We start from the raw sequence: 19,353 nt of genomic DNA on the forward strand, positions 1-19,353 counted from the left end.
ATAATCACAGAATTTTTTGTACTGCAATATACTTGATTGTTTTTTTTTTAATACCTAGGGCTAAATGTACTAGCCTGCAAGCTGCCAGAGGTATTTTTAAAATGGCAATTATTTAAAAGGCAACACCAAGTTGGTTTTGAAGGGTGTAGTACGGCTGAAGGGTTGGTTTTCTGAAGGGTGTAGTATGGCTGACCGGCGGTCAGGAAACCGCCGGTCAGCTTACCGACGCCGTGATCCCGGCAGCATACCGACGCTGGGATCCCGGCGGGGAGGGGCGAGTGCAGCAAGCCCTTTGCGGGCTCGGTGGTAACCTACAGTCGCCACGGGTTCTATTCCCACTCTATGGGTGTCGTGGACACCCATGAGTGGAAATAGTCCCTGTTGGTCGGCATGCCGACCATCGGGATAGTGAGGGGTCGGGATGCTGGAGGAGGTCACGTGACTGTCGGTCTCCTGACCGCAGGTCACATGAATACCACCTCTGAAAACTGTAGGCTAAAGTGGTGTTCCCTCTGTGCAACTATGTCAAGCAGTCCTGCTCATTTTATTCCAGTGACAAAACCAATCATGTATCCATCGCTTACAGCCACTACAACAGTTTGCCATTGACTACACATAGAAAAAAAAACACATATTCACAAGTTTCCATACTGTACTTGTCTAATTCAAAAACTAAAGTTGGTTTTAATGAGTTTCCTTTTAAATACAATTAGCATGATATGGCACTGCGCTTTCAATCACATATTTTAAATGCATGTTTTACTCTGAGCTCATTCAAGCCTGCTAGGAAATCATCTACGTTTTACATCTTGGCATCGACAGGGAACAAGTTACAGATCACTTTCTCCATACAAAGCAGACGAGAAGCTGGAATAATCCAGGGCACCAGACACAGCACCGCGGCCGGAGAATGGTGGCATCTTGGAAATGCAGTACTGGGCTTGTTCTGGTGGAAGCTCTCTACGCAGCTCATCTGCTGATATGTACGGCTGTAAATAAAGACAACAAGTAAAGCTGTACTAGAATAACACACTGTGAGAAGAGGACAGATGCAAATTCATGAAAAAAAAACTTTATTTTTGCCGGGTGATTCTCAAACTAGCAGTGGCAGCCATTATTTATTGATTGAGAGGTAAAAAACAATAAATATATTTGGGAAATATTATTTAGTGAAATTATTAGGGGAGACAAATTAATACATGATTGTATTAAGAGTGCAATATGATTTTTACATTGAATTTAAGGGGGCAATCGTATTTAATTATGGGGGCAATAATTATTTATGACCGGGGAAACACTTATTATCTCATAATTTCAGCACCATTTATAGTGACAAGAAATAACAAATGTTGTCCCATCATATGACAATTCCCCATTGGCGTGTTATGCTTGTTGCGTTGTAAAAAATATGTCAAGTGTATTTGGCTTAATTGGACTCAGTGATAACAAATTTGTGACCTTGCTTGTGTACCATACTGTACTGTAAGTCTCCACCCACTGAATACATAAGCATATACAGGTGTAAACCAATTAATCTGCACTAAAAAATTATTTTACTTTATTCATTAGATTGGTCACCTTCTAATATTACACAGGAAAACATTTTGAAAGCATTAATGTGTGTGTAAGAAATTATTCAGATTGCTTGGGACATACAGTATATGTCCCAGGGTGCTTAGAATTACAGTGCAGTTCACCGTATTTACAGAAATTAGGCAGAGTGAATGAACAAAGGTTAGTTTGTATGAGGTGGGAAAATGTTAAGTTAACAACAGTTAACTGAGGAGGAAATGAATCGTGCAGCAGAGGAAGGACACTACTATGTACAGCACAGGCTGACAAGGCCACATCATTTTCTGGGGTTACTATACTAGCTATGGCGTAAGATGCCACGCATTATACACGTACAGTGTCTATCACCAATCATGAAAAAAAGGAACATCATTGAAAGAACACTATGCCTGGGATATGTGCTGATGTACTACTAACCTTATCCGCAGCCAAAATTCTGAATGCGGCAATCACTTGTTCTGAGGAGTCCGTTTCAGCTGTCTCCCTGGTCATGAAGTCAATGAAGGATTGGAAAGACACTGACCCTGTACCATTGGGGTCAACTAGGACCATAATCCGTGCAAACTCCGCCTCCCCCTTAGAAAACATCACATATGAGAAAATATTACCAACTATAGCTAAATGTATAGTATGAGCAACGAAAAGGTAGATGAATCCAGTCATATTTTGTTACAGTCACATGTAAAATAGTATAGTACAGTTTACAATCTGGGTAAAATAATAATATAATTTTAATCCTGTAATAGTGTATAGAATATATTACACTAGTTACCAGCCTGTCAAAATGATGGAACAACATAGCAGTAATGTCTGCGTTGGCGGCTGTGTGCGCCTGAATGAAGCAACACTTGATTTACTCTTGTAAAAGCGAAAAAGATAGGATCAGTTCGCTCCTTTGGTGCAAAGGGAAAAGATGATGAATTATGTCTATGTATCAGACAATGAAAAACGATAATCTGCGTACCCGTGCAAAACCTTATTACCAAATGGTTTTAACTCTGATTTTGAGTTAAAGTGGTTCCTGTAAACACAAGTTATTTTTATTTTATTTTTTCATATTATTTGACATAATACATAAGTCTCATGTTTGCATCTCTGGATGTACTTTATGTATTTTATGTTTCATTTAATCTTTATTTACTGATTTTTTCTGTTACATGTGGCCGTCCGGACTAACATATAACCGGGCTTACGGAGCTGTCTGGAATTTGATCGTATTGACAATAGTTACTTCAACAATATCCGATGTTTATCTGATACATCGTTGCTACGATCACGTGGTCCATAAACTACATTTCCCAGGAACCCGCGAGGCGAGATGGTGTAACACACGGCAAATGCTTTGATGGACACTGGGGATTTTGGCTTGTATGGACTTTCCGGCAGAACTATCAATTGACTACATTTCCCAGCATCCCCCGCGTCGGACCGCAGGATTGAAATGACGATAAATGTTGCTGTTTTGTGGTTATTTTATGTGTATGTTATACCTAAAAAGGATCTCCAGATGCTTGTGTAACTCTTTTCCAGAGCATAGTAGCCAGGTAATACATTCAGCAACATTCATGTTTTGGACATGAAACTACAATCCCCATGATCCTTCGTGCGACCGGAAATGGAGTCAAAACTACGGTCTGGGCATCTTTTAAATAAGCAAACTAAGGGCCCGAATATGACATTTAACATTTAATTATGTGAGAATGAGGAATTAGAGGTTCAATAAACGCTTTTCTAGTGAGTAAGTAATACAGGTTGAGTATCCCATATCCAAATATTCCGAAATACGGAATATTCCAAAATACGGACTTTTTTGAGTGAGACTGAGATAATGAAACATTTGTTTTCTGATGGCTCAATGTACACAAACTTTGTTTAATACACAAAGTTATTAAAAATATTGTATTAAATGACCTTCAGGCTGTGTGTATAAGGTGTATATGAAACATAAATGAATTGTGTGAATGTACACAAACTTTGTTTAATGCATAAAGTATATTATAACATTGGCTGAAATGACCTTCAGGCTGTGTGTATAAGGTGTATATGAAACATAAAAGCATTCTGTGCTTAGACTTAGGTCCCATCGCCATGATATCTCATTATGGTATGTAATTATTCCAAAATACGGAAAAATCCGATATCCAAAATACCTCTGGTCCCAAGCATTTTGGATAAGGGATACTCAACCTGTATTACAGGAGTTTCGGCGCCGAACAAAGGACTACATTTCCCGTGATCCTTTGCGGCACAGGAAATTAATTAGTTATATCCGGATTGGAAACGCTGTTTAAGATAACTGATTAAGGATCGTTTTTAATATTTTAGGACCCAGTTATAATTGTTTTAAGGACAAGGGGGATTTTGATTTTGGTTTTTATTATGCAGGTATTGGAAGTTTAAAGTGATACACTAAACCACATGATGAGGTCACTTCCTCTCAATCAATTTCCTGTCGGCACATTATTGGCTACCACTATCATAAATATCTGGCTCCCCACACAGCAGGTCATGTCTTGACAAAGGTCCCAGGACCGAAACGCGTTGACAGACCGCTGTGTGAGTAGCCTTTAATCATTTGAACAGAGATTTGTTATGGACTTTTTCATCATTCCTTTTTTAATTGTGTCATGAATTTTGAATTTTGAATTTTTATTTGTTGAAATTTTTTGATTGTATTTTTTAATCCTTCGATTGTTCTTCTATGGAATTTATGGACTTTTTTAAAATAAATCTTTATACATTGGTTACATGTATCTTTGTGGACCGGTATTTTGGAGGAATAAATCTATTGTTGAATCCTTGGGATACTATAACCGTTTGGGAGTCCATTCTTGACTAACAAAGCAGGAATTCAATAAAGAAACCTTGATGGGAGTATCTCTGAATTTATACTCGTGAGTTGTGATCACCGCCCACCGCGGAGGCATATCCAAAGCCACACAAGATATTCAAAGATACCTTGATAGGAGTCATCACCTCCTGTTTCGTGTAAGTTGGGGTACGATACCCAGTCATTTTCAAATTGTGTTTTCAATTGACTCCTGGAACAAGATCCAGATTGATGTGATATCGTGTTAAAGATACCTTTATGGACATATCCCACGCTCGCATAGTGTGAGTGGGGGTACGCAGATTATTGTTTTTCATTGTCTGATACATAGACATAATTCATCATCTTTTCCCTTTGCGCCAAAGGAGCGAACTGATCCTATCTTTTTCGCTTTTACATACTTTTTTTGGATTTAAGGTGAAATCCAACTGGTTCAGTTTGCCCCACAGGCAGCATTTCCCCATTGCGCCACTGTGTATATTTTACAAAATTTTTTTTAGACACACTTGATTTACTCTGTCAGGGGCCATCTAGTGGCCACCAGCATGCAAAACACTTAAATTCCCCCATAGAGGTGAGGAGCTGTGTTAGCCTTTTATTATTTAGGATGTATATAGTCAGTGTAATAGTCTGTAATGGAATGGAAATACATCTCGGCAGGGACAGACTGGGGCTGTATAAGAGCAAAAAAGGGGGTGTGCTCAATGCTCACGGGTAGTGGCCTCAATGAATGCCCTCTGTGTTTCTGTATGTCTGGCTGCTGAGCAGAACTCTGCTTGGCCAACCCTGTCTTCATGTCCTGGGAGGCTGCACTGCTCTGCCAGCCTGTCGCTCTGTGTGGCTGGACTAGCCCATCAGGCCATCAGCCCTTCTGGAATTTGCCAGAAGTGCCAGATGACCAGTCCGACCCTGTATCCCGGCCTAAATAGTACAATGAATAAAGTGCTGATACAAAGTTACTGTAAATAGTATGCTAATTTGGACACAATTTTTTTTTTACATTTTATATAATAATTACAATGCAGACTAGAAAACAACATTAACAATACTTAAATGTTACCAAACAAAAGAAACCTAACGCATTCTCAAATGGTGCCGTAAGATCCTCTCATTGACCTAACTTACTGGTGTTTACACACAGTGGTGTTAAAAATGCTGATGCTTTCATGCAGGCTAAGAAAATAATATTTCACTTAAACTGACAACATACATCACTGTGGTCTCTTACTCCACCTTTGTATCTAACTCACAGCATTCTCTTGCTGGCGAAACACATTCGTATGAACTTCCCAGATCAATTAGACATGAGCGTCACATGATCTCTGTGCTGGGGACCCTGCTCTTTCCGCTGTTGACCTCTCAGTCTGTGGCTTAACGAATGCTCCCATTCCTGGCTCACATCACCACACTGCCATTGTTACATGAAGCTTTGCCCTGTCCTAGACAATCACACAAGGGGGCAGGTCACTGAATTCATAATAAGCCACACAAAATGGTAAAGGCGCCATGTGACCACCAAACAAAACAGTCAGCATCCAAGTTCTAATAATAATAATAATCTATGCAGTCTTTAATAATATAATAATAAAAAATCTTTGCCGCCTTTAATGAAACAATAGTAAAAATCTATTCTGTTCCCCCTTTAAACTCAACAGCATCTGATGTCAGTAGCGCTATTCGGAGGTTCCACGAATGGTTCTGCTGGAGGAGAGGCAGGGGGTGATGAGGAGAGGCAGTGGGTCATGAGGAGAGGCAGAGGGTGACAGGGAGAGGAAAAGGGTGATGAAGAGAGGTAGAGGGTGACAGGAAGAGGCAGAGGGTGACAGACAGATGGTGACTTGGAAAGGCAGAGGGTGATTGGTAGAGATGAGCAGGTTCGGTTCGTTGAGATCCGAACCCCCCCGAACTTCACCTATTTTGCACGGGTCCGAGGCATCCTCGGATCTTCCCGCCTTGCTCGGTTAACCCGAACGAGGCAGAACATTATCATCCCGCTGTCGGATTCTCGCAAGATTCGTATTCCATATAAAGAGCCGCGCGTCCCCGCCATTTTTACTCATGCATTGGAGATTGAACGGAGAGGACGTGGCTACGTTCTCTCCCTGAAAAGCTCCGTATCTGTGCTCAGTAGGCTGCAAATATCTGTGCTCAGTGTGCTGCAAATATCTACGTTCTCTGCCTGAAGAGCTCCATATCTGTGCTCAGTGTGCTGCAAATATCTGTGCTCAGTGTGCTGCATTGTGGGGACCACCAGTATATAATTATAGTAGTACAGTACAGTAGGCCATTGCTGTATCTTGCAGCTCCGTGTCAGACTCAGTTCTAGACAGTATCCAGATCATCAGTGCTCAATATCTGCTGCATTGTTGTGTGACCAGTATATACTATATATATATTATATATAGTAGTACAGTGCAGCATTTTGGTGACCACCAGTATAGTAGTACAGTACAGTAGTCCATTGCTGTATCTTGCAGCTCCGTGTCACTTCAAGTATCCATATCTGTGCTGCATTGTTATGAGCAGTATATTAGTAGTACAGTGCAGCATTTTGGTGGCCAACAGTATATAGTTGTACAGTACAGTAGTCCATTGCTGTATCTTGCAGCTCTGTGTCACTTCAAGTATCCATATATGTGCTGCATTGTTGTGAGTAGTATATTAGTAGTACAGTGCAGCATTTTGGTGACCAACAGTATATAGTTGTACAGTACAGTAGTCCATTGCTGTATCTTGCAGCTCCATGTCACTGCAAGTATCCATATCTGTGCTGCATTGTTGTGAGCAGTATATATAGTAGTACAGTGCAGCATTTTGGTGACCAACAGTATATAATTGTACAGTACAGTAGGCCATTGCTGTATCTTGCAGCTCCGTGTCACTGCAAGTATCCATATCTGTGCTGCATTGTTGTGAGCAGTATATATAGTAGTACAGTGCAACATTTTGGTGACCAACAGTATATAGTTGTACAGTACAGTAGGCCATTGCTGTATTTTGCAGCTCCGTGTCACTTCAAGTATCCATATCTGTGCTGCATTGTTGTGAGCAGTATATATAGTAGTACAGTGCAGCATTTTGGTGACCAACAGTATATCGTTGTACAGTACAGTAGGCCAATGCTGTATCTTGCAGCTCCGTGTCACTGCAAGTATCCATATCTGCGCTGCATTGTTGTGAGCAGTATATATAGTAGTACAGTGCAGCATTTTGGTGACCAACAGTATATAGTTGTACAGTACAGTAGGCCATTGCTGTATCTTGCAGCTCTGTGTCACTTCTAGTATCCATATCTGTGCTGCATTGTTGTGACCAGTATATAGTAGTACAGTGAAGCATTGTGGTGACCACCAGTATATAGTAGTACAGTACAGTAGGCCATTGCTGTATCTTGCAGCTCCGTGTCAGACTCAGTTCTGTTCTCCGGATCAGTGCTCAATATCTTTGCTGCATTGTGGGGACCAGTATAGTACAGTACAATAGTCCAGTGCTGTTCTCACTGCTCAGTGTCAGTTCTCCGTAGTATCATCAGTGATCAGTATAATCAGTTCTCAGTATAATCAGTGCGCTGTTAGACGTGCGCCCGTTTTCCGCCATTAGTGCATTGGAATTTAGACAATTGATGAAGTTATTGTGACCCCGGTACAAAATCACATCTAGATTCCACTTCACTAGGCAGGTGATAGCGAGATTTTACCAAATAATATCAGTGATTTATAATTATTAATTACAGTGATCTTGCCAAATAATTCCAGTGACTTTGTCATTTTCTTCCAGTGATTTGGACCAATAATACCATTGATTAGAACAAATAATTCCTGTGATTTTGTCATTTTCTTCCAGTGATTTGGACCAATAATACCATTGATTAGAACGAATAATTCCTGTGATATTGAGGTGTTTGTGTCGCTTAGCTTAGCCATCCAGCGACCACAGTGCACCTCTTTTTCTCTTTTCTTTGCATCATGTGCTGTTTGGGGCCAATTTTTTTAAGTGCCATCCTGTCTGACACTGCAGTGCCACTCATAGATGGGCCAGGTGTTTGTGCTGGCCACTTGGGTCACTTAGCTTAGTCATCCAGCGACCTCGGTGCAAATTTTAGGACTGAAAATAATATTGTGAGGTGTTCAGAATAGACTGGAAATGAGTGTAAATTATGGTTATTGAGGTTAATAATACTATAGGATCAAAATTACCCCCAAATTCTATTATTTAAGCTGTTTTTTAGGGTTTTTTGAAAAAAACAAAACACCCTAATCCAAAACACACCCGAATCCGATAAAAAATTTTAAGGGAGGTTTTGCCAAAACGCGTCCGAATCCAAAACACGGCCACGGAACCGAATCCAAAACCAAAACACAAAACCCGAAAAATTTCCAGTGCACATCTCTAGGGGTGTGGTATTGAAAGTCGACAGTAACTAGGTCGACAATGTCTAGGTCGACCACTATTGGTCGACAGTAACTAGGTCGACAGGGTCTTTAGGTCGACATGTTCTAGGTCGACATGAGTTTTTAATGTTATTTTGGTGTCGTTTTCTTCGTAGAGTGACCGGGAACCCCAATTAGTGCACCGCGTCCCCTCGCATGGCTCGCTTCGCTCGCCATGCTTCGGGCATGGTGCCTTCGCTCCGCTACCGCTTCGCTCGGCACAGATTACCGTTCCAATCATAGTCCACGTGGATCGTTAAGTATGAAAAGGTTCAAAAAAAGAAAAAAATTGCGAAAAACTCATGTCGACCTTTTGACCTGTCGACCTAGAACATGTCGACCTAAAGACCCTGTTGACCTAGACACCCTGTCGACCTAGTTACTGTCGACCAATAGTGGTCGACCTAGACATTGTCGACCTAGTTACTGTCGACTTTCAGTCCGGATCCCCATCTCTAGTGATTGGTAGAGGGTGACAAGGAGGGACAAATGGTGACAGGGAGAGGCAAAGGGTGATCTGCAGCTTGGGTGAAAGCGGGCCACTAATCAGCAGATGTGAAGATGCCCTCTTCTCCCACCTGTGGCACTTGCAAGATCACCTCCACGAGTCCCCAGCAAGCACAGACCATTCTGTGTGGCATTGCTGAAAGTCAGTACTGTCCAATGTAATTGCAAGGTGGGCAGCAGCCGCTGAGCCGTCAGTCTGACGGCTGATGGCATTGTGGATCATCTCAGTGGTGGTCAGCCCGGCATATCTCTTACAACCCAGGAGCCACCAGTGCAACACGGCTGCATTAGCAGTAGTTCCACCCCTGATTCTGATGATCTGATTGACTAACAATGCTCAGTGTATAATTGTGGATAGGTAGATGTATAGGAGATGAAGACTGATAACTGAGAGATCCTCTGATCCTAGGAAATGTAATTTAAAAACTGTTCTCAACAGCGCAACTGAACAATCAGCTTGGTCATTATCAGTGCAGAACTACTTACACTGGGTGAAATTTATTTATTCTTGTTTTGCTGGAAAAAAAGTGGGTCTTTATATATTTGACTCAATGCAGATGAGTATTACATACCAGATCATAACCCATTGAAATGAGACAGGCCCTGAAGTCTTCGTGATCCATCAGCCCATTCTTTCTCTGTGGGTGACACAATATAGAGTCATTTGGACACACATTCAAAATCAGTAATTCAATGCAGAATCAGCATGTGATTTAGGTCAGTGGTTCTCAACCTTGGTCTTCAAGTACCCCCAACAGTTCATGTTTTCCAGGTCTCCTCATAGGATTGCAAGTGAAATAATTTGCTCCACCTGTGGGTCTTTTATAATGTGTCAGTGAGTAATGAATACACCTGTTCAACTGCTAGGTGACCTGGAAAACATGAACTGTTGGGGGTACTTGAGGACCGAGGTTGAGAACCACTGATTTAGGTTATCTATTATTCCAGTTTTAAAGACGCCGATACAAATATAGCATGTACCGTAGAATACAAAGAAAACATCGAAAAGAGTTGTGCATGGAAGTGACAGGTTGTGGATGGAATCCCAGTGGTCGGGATCCCGGAGATCAGAATACAGACACCGGGATCCTGGCCGACAAAATGCAGGCAGTGGGGCGAGTGCTAGAAAGCCCCTTGCGGGCTCGCTGCGCTTGCCATGCTGCGGGCTCGGTGGCTCAGCACAGGTTTTATTCCCACTCTATGGGTGTTGTGGACACCCACGAGTGAGAATAGCCCCGACGCCAACATTCTGGGCAGTCGGGATATTGACTACATCCCAAAGTGACAATTCATCTACAGCAGGGGATTTTAAATATTTTTCAGCCCCAGATATATATTAACTTTGGAAGTCACATAGGACCCATAGTTCAGATTTAATTGTTAATGTATTTGTTTTAATTACTTTTGACTGCGCATTAAATATACATTTTTTAAATTGTGACTTGTGTTGGATTCCAACCCTCAGATTAACAAGCCATGCTGTTTAAAAGCGTTTTTTTTCTATCACACTAATTTTTAATGCTACATTGACAAATAATATACAGCAGGGACGTGCGGGGAGATAAATGGCTCAGGAGGCACCGACTAGTATAAGAACCAGAATTACACACAATACATGAGCCCAAGGGTACATGTGGGCATTACACACAGGTGCAGCAGTATATACTGCTGGAAATGTGGTGAGATTTGAGCAGAGATGTGCGGAAAAGACAGGCAGGGGAAGGAGTTTTCAGTTTTGACTATAACAATGATTAGAAAAATACAAAAAATATATTTCTAATTTATTATTTTTATTTTTCATATACTTTACATAGTCAAAACCCTGGCGTGTACGTTAGTATGACAGGAAAGGCTCTGCCCCACCTGCCTCACAAATGTAAAGTTATGCACTTTGGGACTAAGAACAACACACAAGAGTTGAGTATCTGCACACTCAATATATATTACTGATATTGTGAGTGTATGTGAACCATCATCATACCATCACTGGTCTGGGCCCCTTTTCCCCTATACGGGACAATGCTTAATATGGTAAGGGGGTGCTGTCAATTGCAGTATGTAAACAATAAGGTTGAAGGGAGAAAAAAGAAGAAACTGTATAGTTGACGCACTGGAAAAGAATGCTTTATTTTAAAACGTAACCTTTATTAGATATGTATTAAATTATGAATTATTACCCTAACTACAGTGAAACATAAGAGTTAAAATCAAACAGACTAACATATATGTGTGACCTTGAAGATAGAAAATTGTGAATAAAGAAATTTAAAAAACCGTGTCCGCGTGTATTCTGTACGTATGATACTGACAAAGTTATTGTATCTATTCAGATGTTACCAATATTTGGTCCATTATGAGTAGGTGGTTATCTTTATGTTGGTTGTTGCACCAATAATATTTATCGTTCCTCTCCCGGTTGGTAATTCGAGAGGGTCAGTTTTATCCTATATACACCTATTCATTCACCAAATTTATCTCATAGAAATTGGCCACAAATATAAAGACTGTGAATATCACTCGGTGTATATCTACACATTGGGAGTGAATCTTAGCATCTTAAAATTGCGAACGAAGTATTCGCAATATTGCGATTACAAACTTCTTAGCAGTTTCAGAGTAGCTTCAGACTTACTCGGCATCTGCGATCAGTTCAGTGCTTGTCGTTCCTGGTTTGACGTTATAAACACACCCAGCGTTCGCTCAGACACTACCCCGTTTCTCCGGCCACTCCTGCGTTTTTTCCGGAAACGGTAGCGTTTTTTCCCACACGCCCATAAAACGGCCTGTTTCCGCCCAGTAACACCCATTTCCTGTCAATCACACTACGATCGCCAGAGCGAAGAAAAAGCTGTGAGTAAAATTACTAAGTGCATAGCAAATTTACTTGGCGCAGTCGCAGTGCGGACATTGCGCATGCGCATTAAGCGGAAAATCGCTGCGATGCGAAGATTTTTACCGAGCGAACAACTCGGAATGAGGGCCATTAATTCCACTAATGGAATTAATGTGTAGATATACACCGAGTGATATTCACAGTCTTTATATTTGTGGCCAATTTCTATGAGATAAATTTGGTGAATGAATAGGTGTATATATAGGATAAAACTGACCCTCTCGAATTACCAACCGGGAGAGGAACGATAAATATTATTGGTGCAACAACCAACATAAAGATAACCACCTACTCATAATGGACCAAATATTGGTAACATCTGAATAGATACAATAACTTTGTCAGTATCATACGTACAGAATACACGCGGACACGCTTTTTTAAATTTCTTTATTCACAATTTTCTATCTTCAAGGTCACACATATAAGTTAGTCTGTCTGATTTTAACTCTTATGTTTCACTGTAGTTAGGGTAATAATTCATAATTTAATACATATCTAATAAAGGTTACGTTTTAAAATAAAGCATTCTTTTCCAGTGCGTCAACTATACAGTTTCTTCTTTTTTCTCCCTTCAACCTTATAGGGACTAAGAACAATCAGGCAGCCTATAAACCAGGGGTGGGCAATTATTTCAGCCGGGGGGGCACTTAACACTTTCCAGTGATTATTCGAGGGCCGCACACTCAAAATATGCCCCTTTTTATTTATATAGTGGCATTTTTCTGCTGCAACTCCAGAACCCCCCCCCACCCATGCATGCAATATATATATATATATATATATATATATATATATATAAAATTATTCACATATTAGTAATGGGGGCTGGCAAAAATAAATAGCAATGTCTAAAAAAAAAGGGTCTTCATTCAAGTAATAAGACCACTGTAAGTGAATAATAAAAAAATTAAATTAAAAACTGCTGAAAACAAATAAAAAGCATCCAGTATATTAGCAGCTTCTCACCCTATCTCTCCCTCCTTGGGCACACTTACCAGCCCCTTCCCCCCTTCCTCCTTGGGCTCAGTTTCAAGCCCCTCCCCCCCCCCCCCCCCCCTGGCACAGTTTCAAGCTCCTTCCCCCCTCCCTCTGGCACAGTTATCAGATCCTTCCCCTCTTGGGCACCTCCACCCTCCCTCCCAGGGCACACTTAGCAGCTCCCCCTCCCACCCTCTGCATACTGGGCACTGGCAGACTTACGGTAGCATTGACAATCCACAGCCACAGACAGCGCGCCACTCCCCCACTGCAGACAGGGCAGCTTCATTTAAATCTTTCGGGTCCAAGTGCTGCCGTTTGCTCCACCCCAAACTCCGAGTCTCCGCCCAATGCCTGACGTCTACCTGGTCCTTCTGTCCACTGCACTGCGTCCAGTACACCCAGCTGCACACAGTGAGTGACCTGTTTTCTCCACACTCAGCGGTGGCCGAAGCTTGAAGCTATTGTAGCGCAATGACAAACAGCCGGTCGGGCCGCTTGTCATTGCTCAGTGATAGGAGGCAGCGGGCCAGGAAGGATCGGTTCGCGGGCCGTAGTTTGCCCACCCCTGCTATAAACTAAATGGGGAAAATGTAGGGATAACGGTAGTTAAAAAAGATTTGGGAGTGTTCATCGATAATAAACTTGTTAGCAGTACGCAATGTCAAAATGCAGCAACAAAGGCTAATAAGGTGTTAGAATGCTTAAAACGGGGTATGGAGACAAGGGATGAGAGTGTAATCTTGCCACTGTATAAATCATTGGTGCGGCCACACCTGGAATATTGTGTACAATTTTGGGCACCGCACTATAAAAAAGATATCTTGGAACTCGAAAGGGTTCAGAGGCGAGCCACTAAACTGGTTAAGGGGTTAGAGGCACTGGATTATGAGGAAAGACTTACAAGGTTAGATATGTTCACACTGGAAAAGAGGCGACTAAGAGGGGACATTATTAATATTTATAAATACATTAAGGGACAATACAAGGATTTATCAAACGATTTGTTTACCAAATAAAACACTACATAGGACATGAGGACACCCCCTGAGGTTAGAAGAAACAAAATTCCATACTCAGCGGAGAAAAGGGTTCTTCACAGTAAGGAGGTAATTCCAAGTTGATCGCAGCAGGATTTTTGTTAGCAATTAGGCAAAACCATGTGCACTGCAGGGGAGGCAGATATAACATGTGCAGAGAGAGTTAGATTTGGGTGGGGTGTGTTCAATCTGCAATCTAATTTGCAGTGTAAAAATAAAGCAGCCAGTATTTACCCTGCACAGAAATAAAATAACCCACCCAAATCTAACTCTTTCTGCACATGTTATAGCTGCCTCCCCTGCAATGCACATGGTTTTGCCCAATTGCTATCAAAAATCCTGCTGCGATCAACTTGGAATTACCCCCTAAGAGCAGTAAGGATTTGGAATTCTCTGCCAGAGAAGGTAGTAATGGTGGACTCAATCAATAAGTAAAAAAATGGATTAGATAGATTCTTAGCGAAAAAAATATCCAGGGACACAATATCTAATTAACAAAAAAAAAAAAAAATTTTTATAATATAGGTTAAACTCGATGGACAATTGTCTTTTTTCAACCTCAACAACTACAGTATGTAACTATGTAACCATGTAACCCCACCGCACATCACTGATATACTGTGCAGAAGTGTGCAGGATGTAATGCATGTTGTCATTTTAGTTGGACAGCCATTTACACAATATAGTAATATTCATAACACAGGAATCTCCCTCCTTGCAATTTTACTTTATTTGTTGGATAAAAATAAGCATGACACAATATGTCACCGCGAGGACTGCAGGTCTAATAATAGTACTAAACACAATGTACACAGCTCTCTTGTATCAAGTGTGAAAATAGCTGTCCATGGAAGGATCAGTCCTGAGGTGTTACTGATAACATTTTGTTCTGTGCATGGCAGTAATATCATTCTGGTTTTCTGGAAAGCAGTATACTGATGTGAGTTCTGGACTGGTAATTACTGATTACTGTGGGCCGGATGTAATGAAGTCTGAGTTGGCCAGAGCTGTGGGTTCCCGGACGATCTCTGAGTCAGTTTTGAAGCGACAATCATTTACAAGGCATGGTTTTGCTTTGTACATGATTGCTGCTTTAAAAAAACATCTGAGTTGGGAACCTGCACCTCCAGCCATCTTGAACTTCATTACATCTGGTCCTGTATGTTTAATTTTGCACAGTTATACTATATAATTATATAGAAAATATTGATGATCTATTGACAATATTCACCTTGCAGTGTTACACATACGTCCCAACAATCCAGAATTTAGCAGGACAGTCACGGCTTTGGGCCACTGTCCCGCTGTCCCATCCGCATGCATGTGTTATCCACACACTGCAGGAAGAGGCTGGGGGCTGGCCAGAAGTTCCCAGATCGCTGGGCAAGCCCCCTGTATGGCGAGAAACCGAGGCATGACCGCAAAAAGCCATGCACCACGGGGCGTGGCCCCACAGCCCCTTTCGAGCGCACTTGCACGTATGGTGCGTGCAAAGTTCCGACCCACGATTTGAAAAAGTTGGAAGTTATGTAGTACAACATTTGAGACTGAGATGGAGCCTTATCTTTTTATATGTACAGGCCACTATCTGGCAAATTATTATGGCATACCATAATATAACAAGTAATACTGAATTTTTTTAAACTTAGGCTGTTAGAGATGTCAAATTTGTATCAATCCTTTTACTTTTACGCCACTGCTATGCACATTACCTTGTCAAAGTGATTGAAAGAAGAGCGAAATTCATTGATTTGCTGCTGTGTGATGCCTTTTGCATCCCGTGTGAGCATCTGAGTTTCAACCTCATTGATGGTACGAGCAACTGTAGTTAGGAGGAGCTCCCAGCCCACACGTATGTGCTATGTGGAAAAAGAAAAGGACAAGCTGGTCAGTTAACTCATTCACCAAAAATATTGTGTCTGCCCATCATATACTGTATATAGTAGGGTGATATATCTGCGAATGTTCAACTCAGTCTTCGCATCATCCTACTTTATAGAGAACTGTTGACTTTGCAAGTGTGAATTGAAAGTAGGGTTAACCATCGGAGATTAATCATTGATGGTCATCATCAATGATGCCATTGGTGTCTAACCTAGATGGTTTAAAACGATCTACAGGGAAACCATTGATGGTTCCACCCACCGATGGACATCCCTGCTCTATTATTTATTGGACTGTGAGTCAATCAGATGTGGAGGTAGGGCTTCATGGGTCATGATGGTGGGCAGAGCTACAGTAGGCTCCATGTCCCTGCACCAAGTAGAATATATTACCATATACCATTGACGGCAGAAAACCATTGGATTTCTGTCATTGATGGCAAAACTATCTGACCTTGGTGGTTAACCATCAATGGTTTTGATTATAACAAATGCATATTGTAATAAACAATGCGTAACTCATGGATTACACGTGAATCCATGATAATAATGGTTGTACAGACAAATCATCTTTTATTGTGTAATTATGCATTCTTTTTTTTGTCAGACATAAGATAAAGGAAAGCTGGGACATATCTGCACTGTGTCAGAGGCATAGTTGTTTCTATAATGAGTGCAGTGGGTGCCGTGCACACGGGCCCCTGGATTCAGGGGTCCCAAACCGCACCCATTGCACCCATATATTCTACTTACCACTCTGGAGTCCTGCGCCGGTGTTCCTCCAGCACGGCCATAAATCATTAAGAAAATGGCCGCCATGGCCATTTCCAAGTGATTTGCGCATGCGCACCTGTGATGTGGAGCATCAAGGAGCGGGCACCATGTTCACGGATACCTGAGCATGCGCAGTAGACTCTGGCATTATGCCAGAGTCTACTTGCTGCCAGAGAATAGGGGGCGTGCAACGGAGATTGCCCACAGGTCCCCTCCTCTCTTGAAACACCTCTGGTCAGAGGGGTGTAATTCGGCGTAACAGCTCAGGCATAGCGGCTGGGGCGGGACTGGGTGAAGAGTACACCACATGTGAACAATTGTTGAACATATTCTTTGTCATGTCCTGATATCACTTAGAAAGTTATGAGATTACATCAATAAGCATGAAATAGAGATTCAAAAATACATAATCATTTCTATTTACCTTTAGTTTGTATTCACAATAGTTATATCTTAATTTATTAATAACCAACTAATACTTTTGCTAACATGAGTTCATTGGACAGGAGTGACCATACCTCCATGGTGTAATTAGTGTGCTTGTTATCAAAGATGAGGGACTCTTGAATTATTTGATGATCGCCTTCCAGCTTGTCTATGTTATGCTTGTAGTTGACAATGTTGTGTTCATGCTGCTTAAGGTTGTTCATCTGGTCTTCTAGAGTTGTAGTGAGGTTGACAGAGCTGCGGGCAATTTCCTGTAGAACATACACATTGTCACACAACAAGAATGGCTCAAGGGATCAATGTCATTTTACTAGTTGCCACGTTTGTGCTTTCTTAAAAAACACTAGTAGACTTCAATGCTTGCTATATTTTTTCAGTGCCAAATGCAGCAAATCAGTATTAATACAATTTCACTGACCTGGTGATCCAGGAGAATAAATAGTAAAATAAGCATTCAAGATAAATTTCAAGATACTAAGACCAGGGGGTATATTTACTAAGAATCGTGTTTGAAGTGTAAACCAAATCGCTGGACATTGCTGGAACGTGTTAAAATTCACGGATGTACTAAGCAGCGTGTTTCACTATTTATTATTTTCTGATGGTGATACTCATCAGTTTCTGGCCTTTATGATAGACTCCACAGCCAAATAGAAGTCGGCAGCGTATTCAAAGCACAAAGCACTGCACAGATCAGTATGATCAGTATGATATGTACAGGGTGTGCTGTATTATTATGTGGTGTCCCCCTCCCAAAGCATAACCAGCCCATTCTAGAACTGGAAAGTTGGGGGGAAAAGCCGGAGTGGGGTGCCCTCATTCTTCCTGGAACCAGCACTGGACTCAACTGGGTGTGTGTGTGTGTGTGTGGGGGGGGGGGGTAATACCATTTGGGAGACACACATCACGTGGTTCCCCTTCCATCACAGTAACCATCCCCAAACTGGTCACCTCAGGTTTGGAGGTTCCTTGGAGGGGGGACCACTTTATTGATTTCTTCTATTGTGCTGCGATTTCTTAGTAAATCCATGATTTCTATTTGTGTCCATATTAATGATACAATGATTGGTCCAATTGTATATTGCGGCAGATAGGCGTATTAAGTCTTGTTTCACCTGCGATTTGCAGACAGTTTTGCCTTTAGTAAATCCCCAATTTTGCAAAATCAATGCCAAATCACAGAAATACACCAAATCGCCCAAAATCGAATTTTAGTAAATGTACCCCTAGGACACATGAAAGTTCAACTCATGACAAATACAGTAAAGTCAACAGTCATTTCCTTACCTCCATCTTGCTCTGGATCCATGGTCCTATGACATTTGCTTGGGCAGCAAACTGACGACGTTGACGTTCATTACCTTGCTGCCGGGCCAACTCTTCCTGTAAGGACTGATCTCTAGCAGGCACAAGTCTTTTCACCTAAACAAAGACATACGCTTTATTATTGCAGGGATCCCCAGTTAAGACTAGTAGTCATTTTGACTTCCCACCTCTGATAATCTTTTGCAGGAGAGCTGACACTAAAAAGAAATATGTAAAAATTAAATCGATTTGAAAGCCACAAAGGTGCCTGTTCCCAGAGTGGTCCAGATGAGATATTATACTATAATATGAACTTGGTGTTCACTTATTATCTATAGGGAACAGAATATTCTTTATCCTTTTCTTTTTCCTTATACATTAAAGCTTTACCGCTTTTATATTTTTTATTGATACCTAAAAAAAATGTTGTTATCTATATCAATTACTAAAATGGTACCCCCAAAGCATCCTTCAATTGATTATTGTATTTAACTCCAGGCAAGCACCTCTAACATCCAAATACAGATAATTTTGCTGAACAGTATTTCTCATTTTGCTGTTTGAGAATTAGTTTTTGCCAGCTATTTCCATTAGCAGATCTTTACGTCCTATGCTGGAATCTTTTCTCCTCTTGTTGACTTAAAATTTATTTGTATGAATTTGACCTTGCATCTGTCCAGTTCTGACCTTC

General features: G+C 41.3%; 1 protein-coding gene across 1 annotated transcript in view; it reads right to left on the reverse strand.

Moving 5' to 3' along the window:
• Window positions 1-642: 642 nt before the first annotated feature.
• ACTN2 (actinin alpha 2) overlaps window positions 643-19,353 on the reverse strand; it is a 117,076-nt gene continuing 98,365 nt past the window's right edge. The window contains exons 16-21 of the mRNA XM_063918061.1: window positions 18,645-18,779; window positions 17,429-17,608; window positions 15,966-16,112; window positions 9,912-9,977; window positions 1,990-2,148; window positions 643-989 (exon numbers count right to left, since the gene is read on the reverse strand). Of these exons, the coding sequence (XP_063774131.1) occupies window positions 831-989; window positions 1,990-2,148; window positions 9,912-9,977; window positions 15,966-16,112; window positions 17,429-17,608; window positions 18,645-18,779 (846 nt within the window). The 3' untranslated portion in view covers window positions 643-830. The remainder of the gene's footprint in view (window positions 990-1,989; window positions 2,149-9,911; window positions 9,978-15,965; window positions 16,113-17,428; window positions 17,609-18,644; window positions 18,780-19,353) is intronic.

Source organism: Pseudophryne corroboree, chromosome 4, assembly GCF_028390025.1.
Source record: "Pseudophryne corroboree isolate aPseCor3 chromosome 4, aPseCor3.hap2, whole genome shotgun sequence".
Taxonomy (NCBI): domain Eukaryota; kingdom Metazoa; phylum Chordata; class Amphibia; order Anura; family Myobatrachidae; genus Pseudophryne; species Pseudophryne corroboree.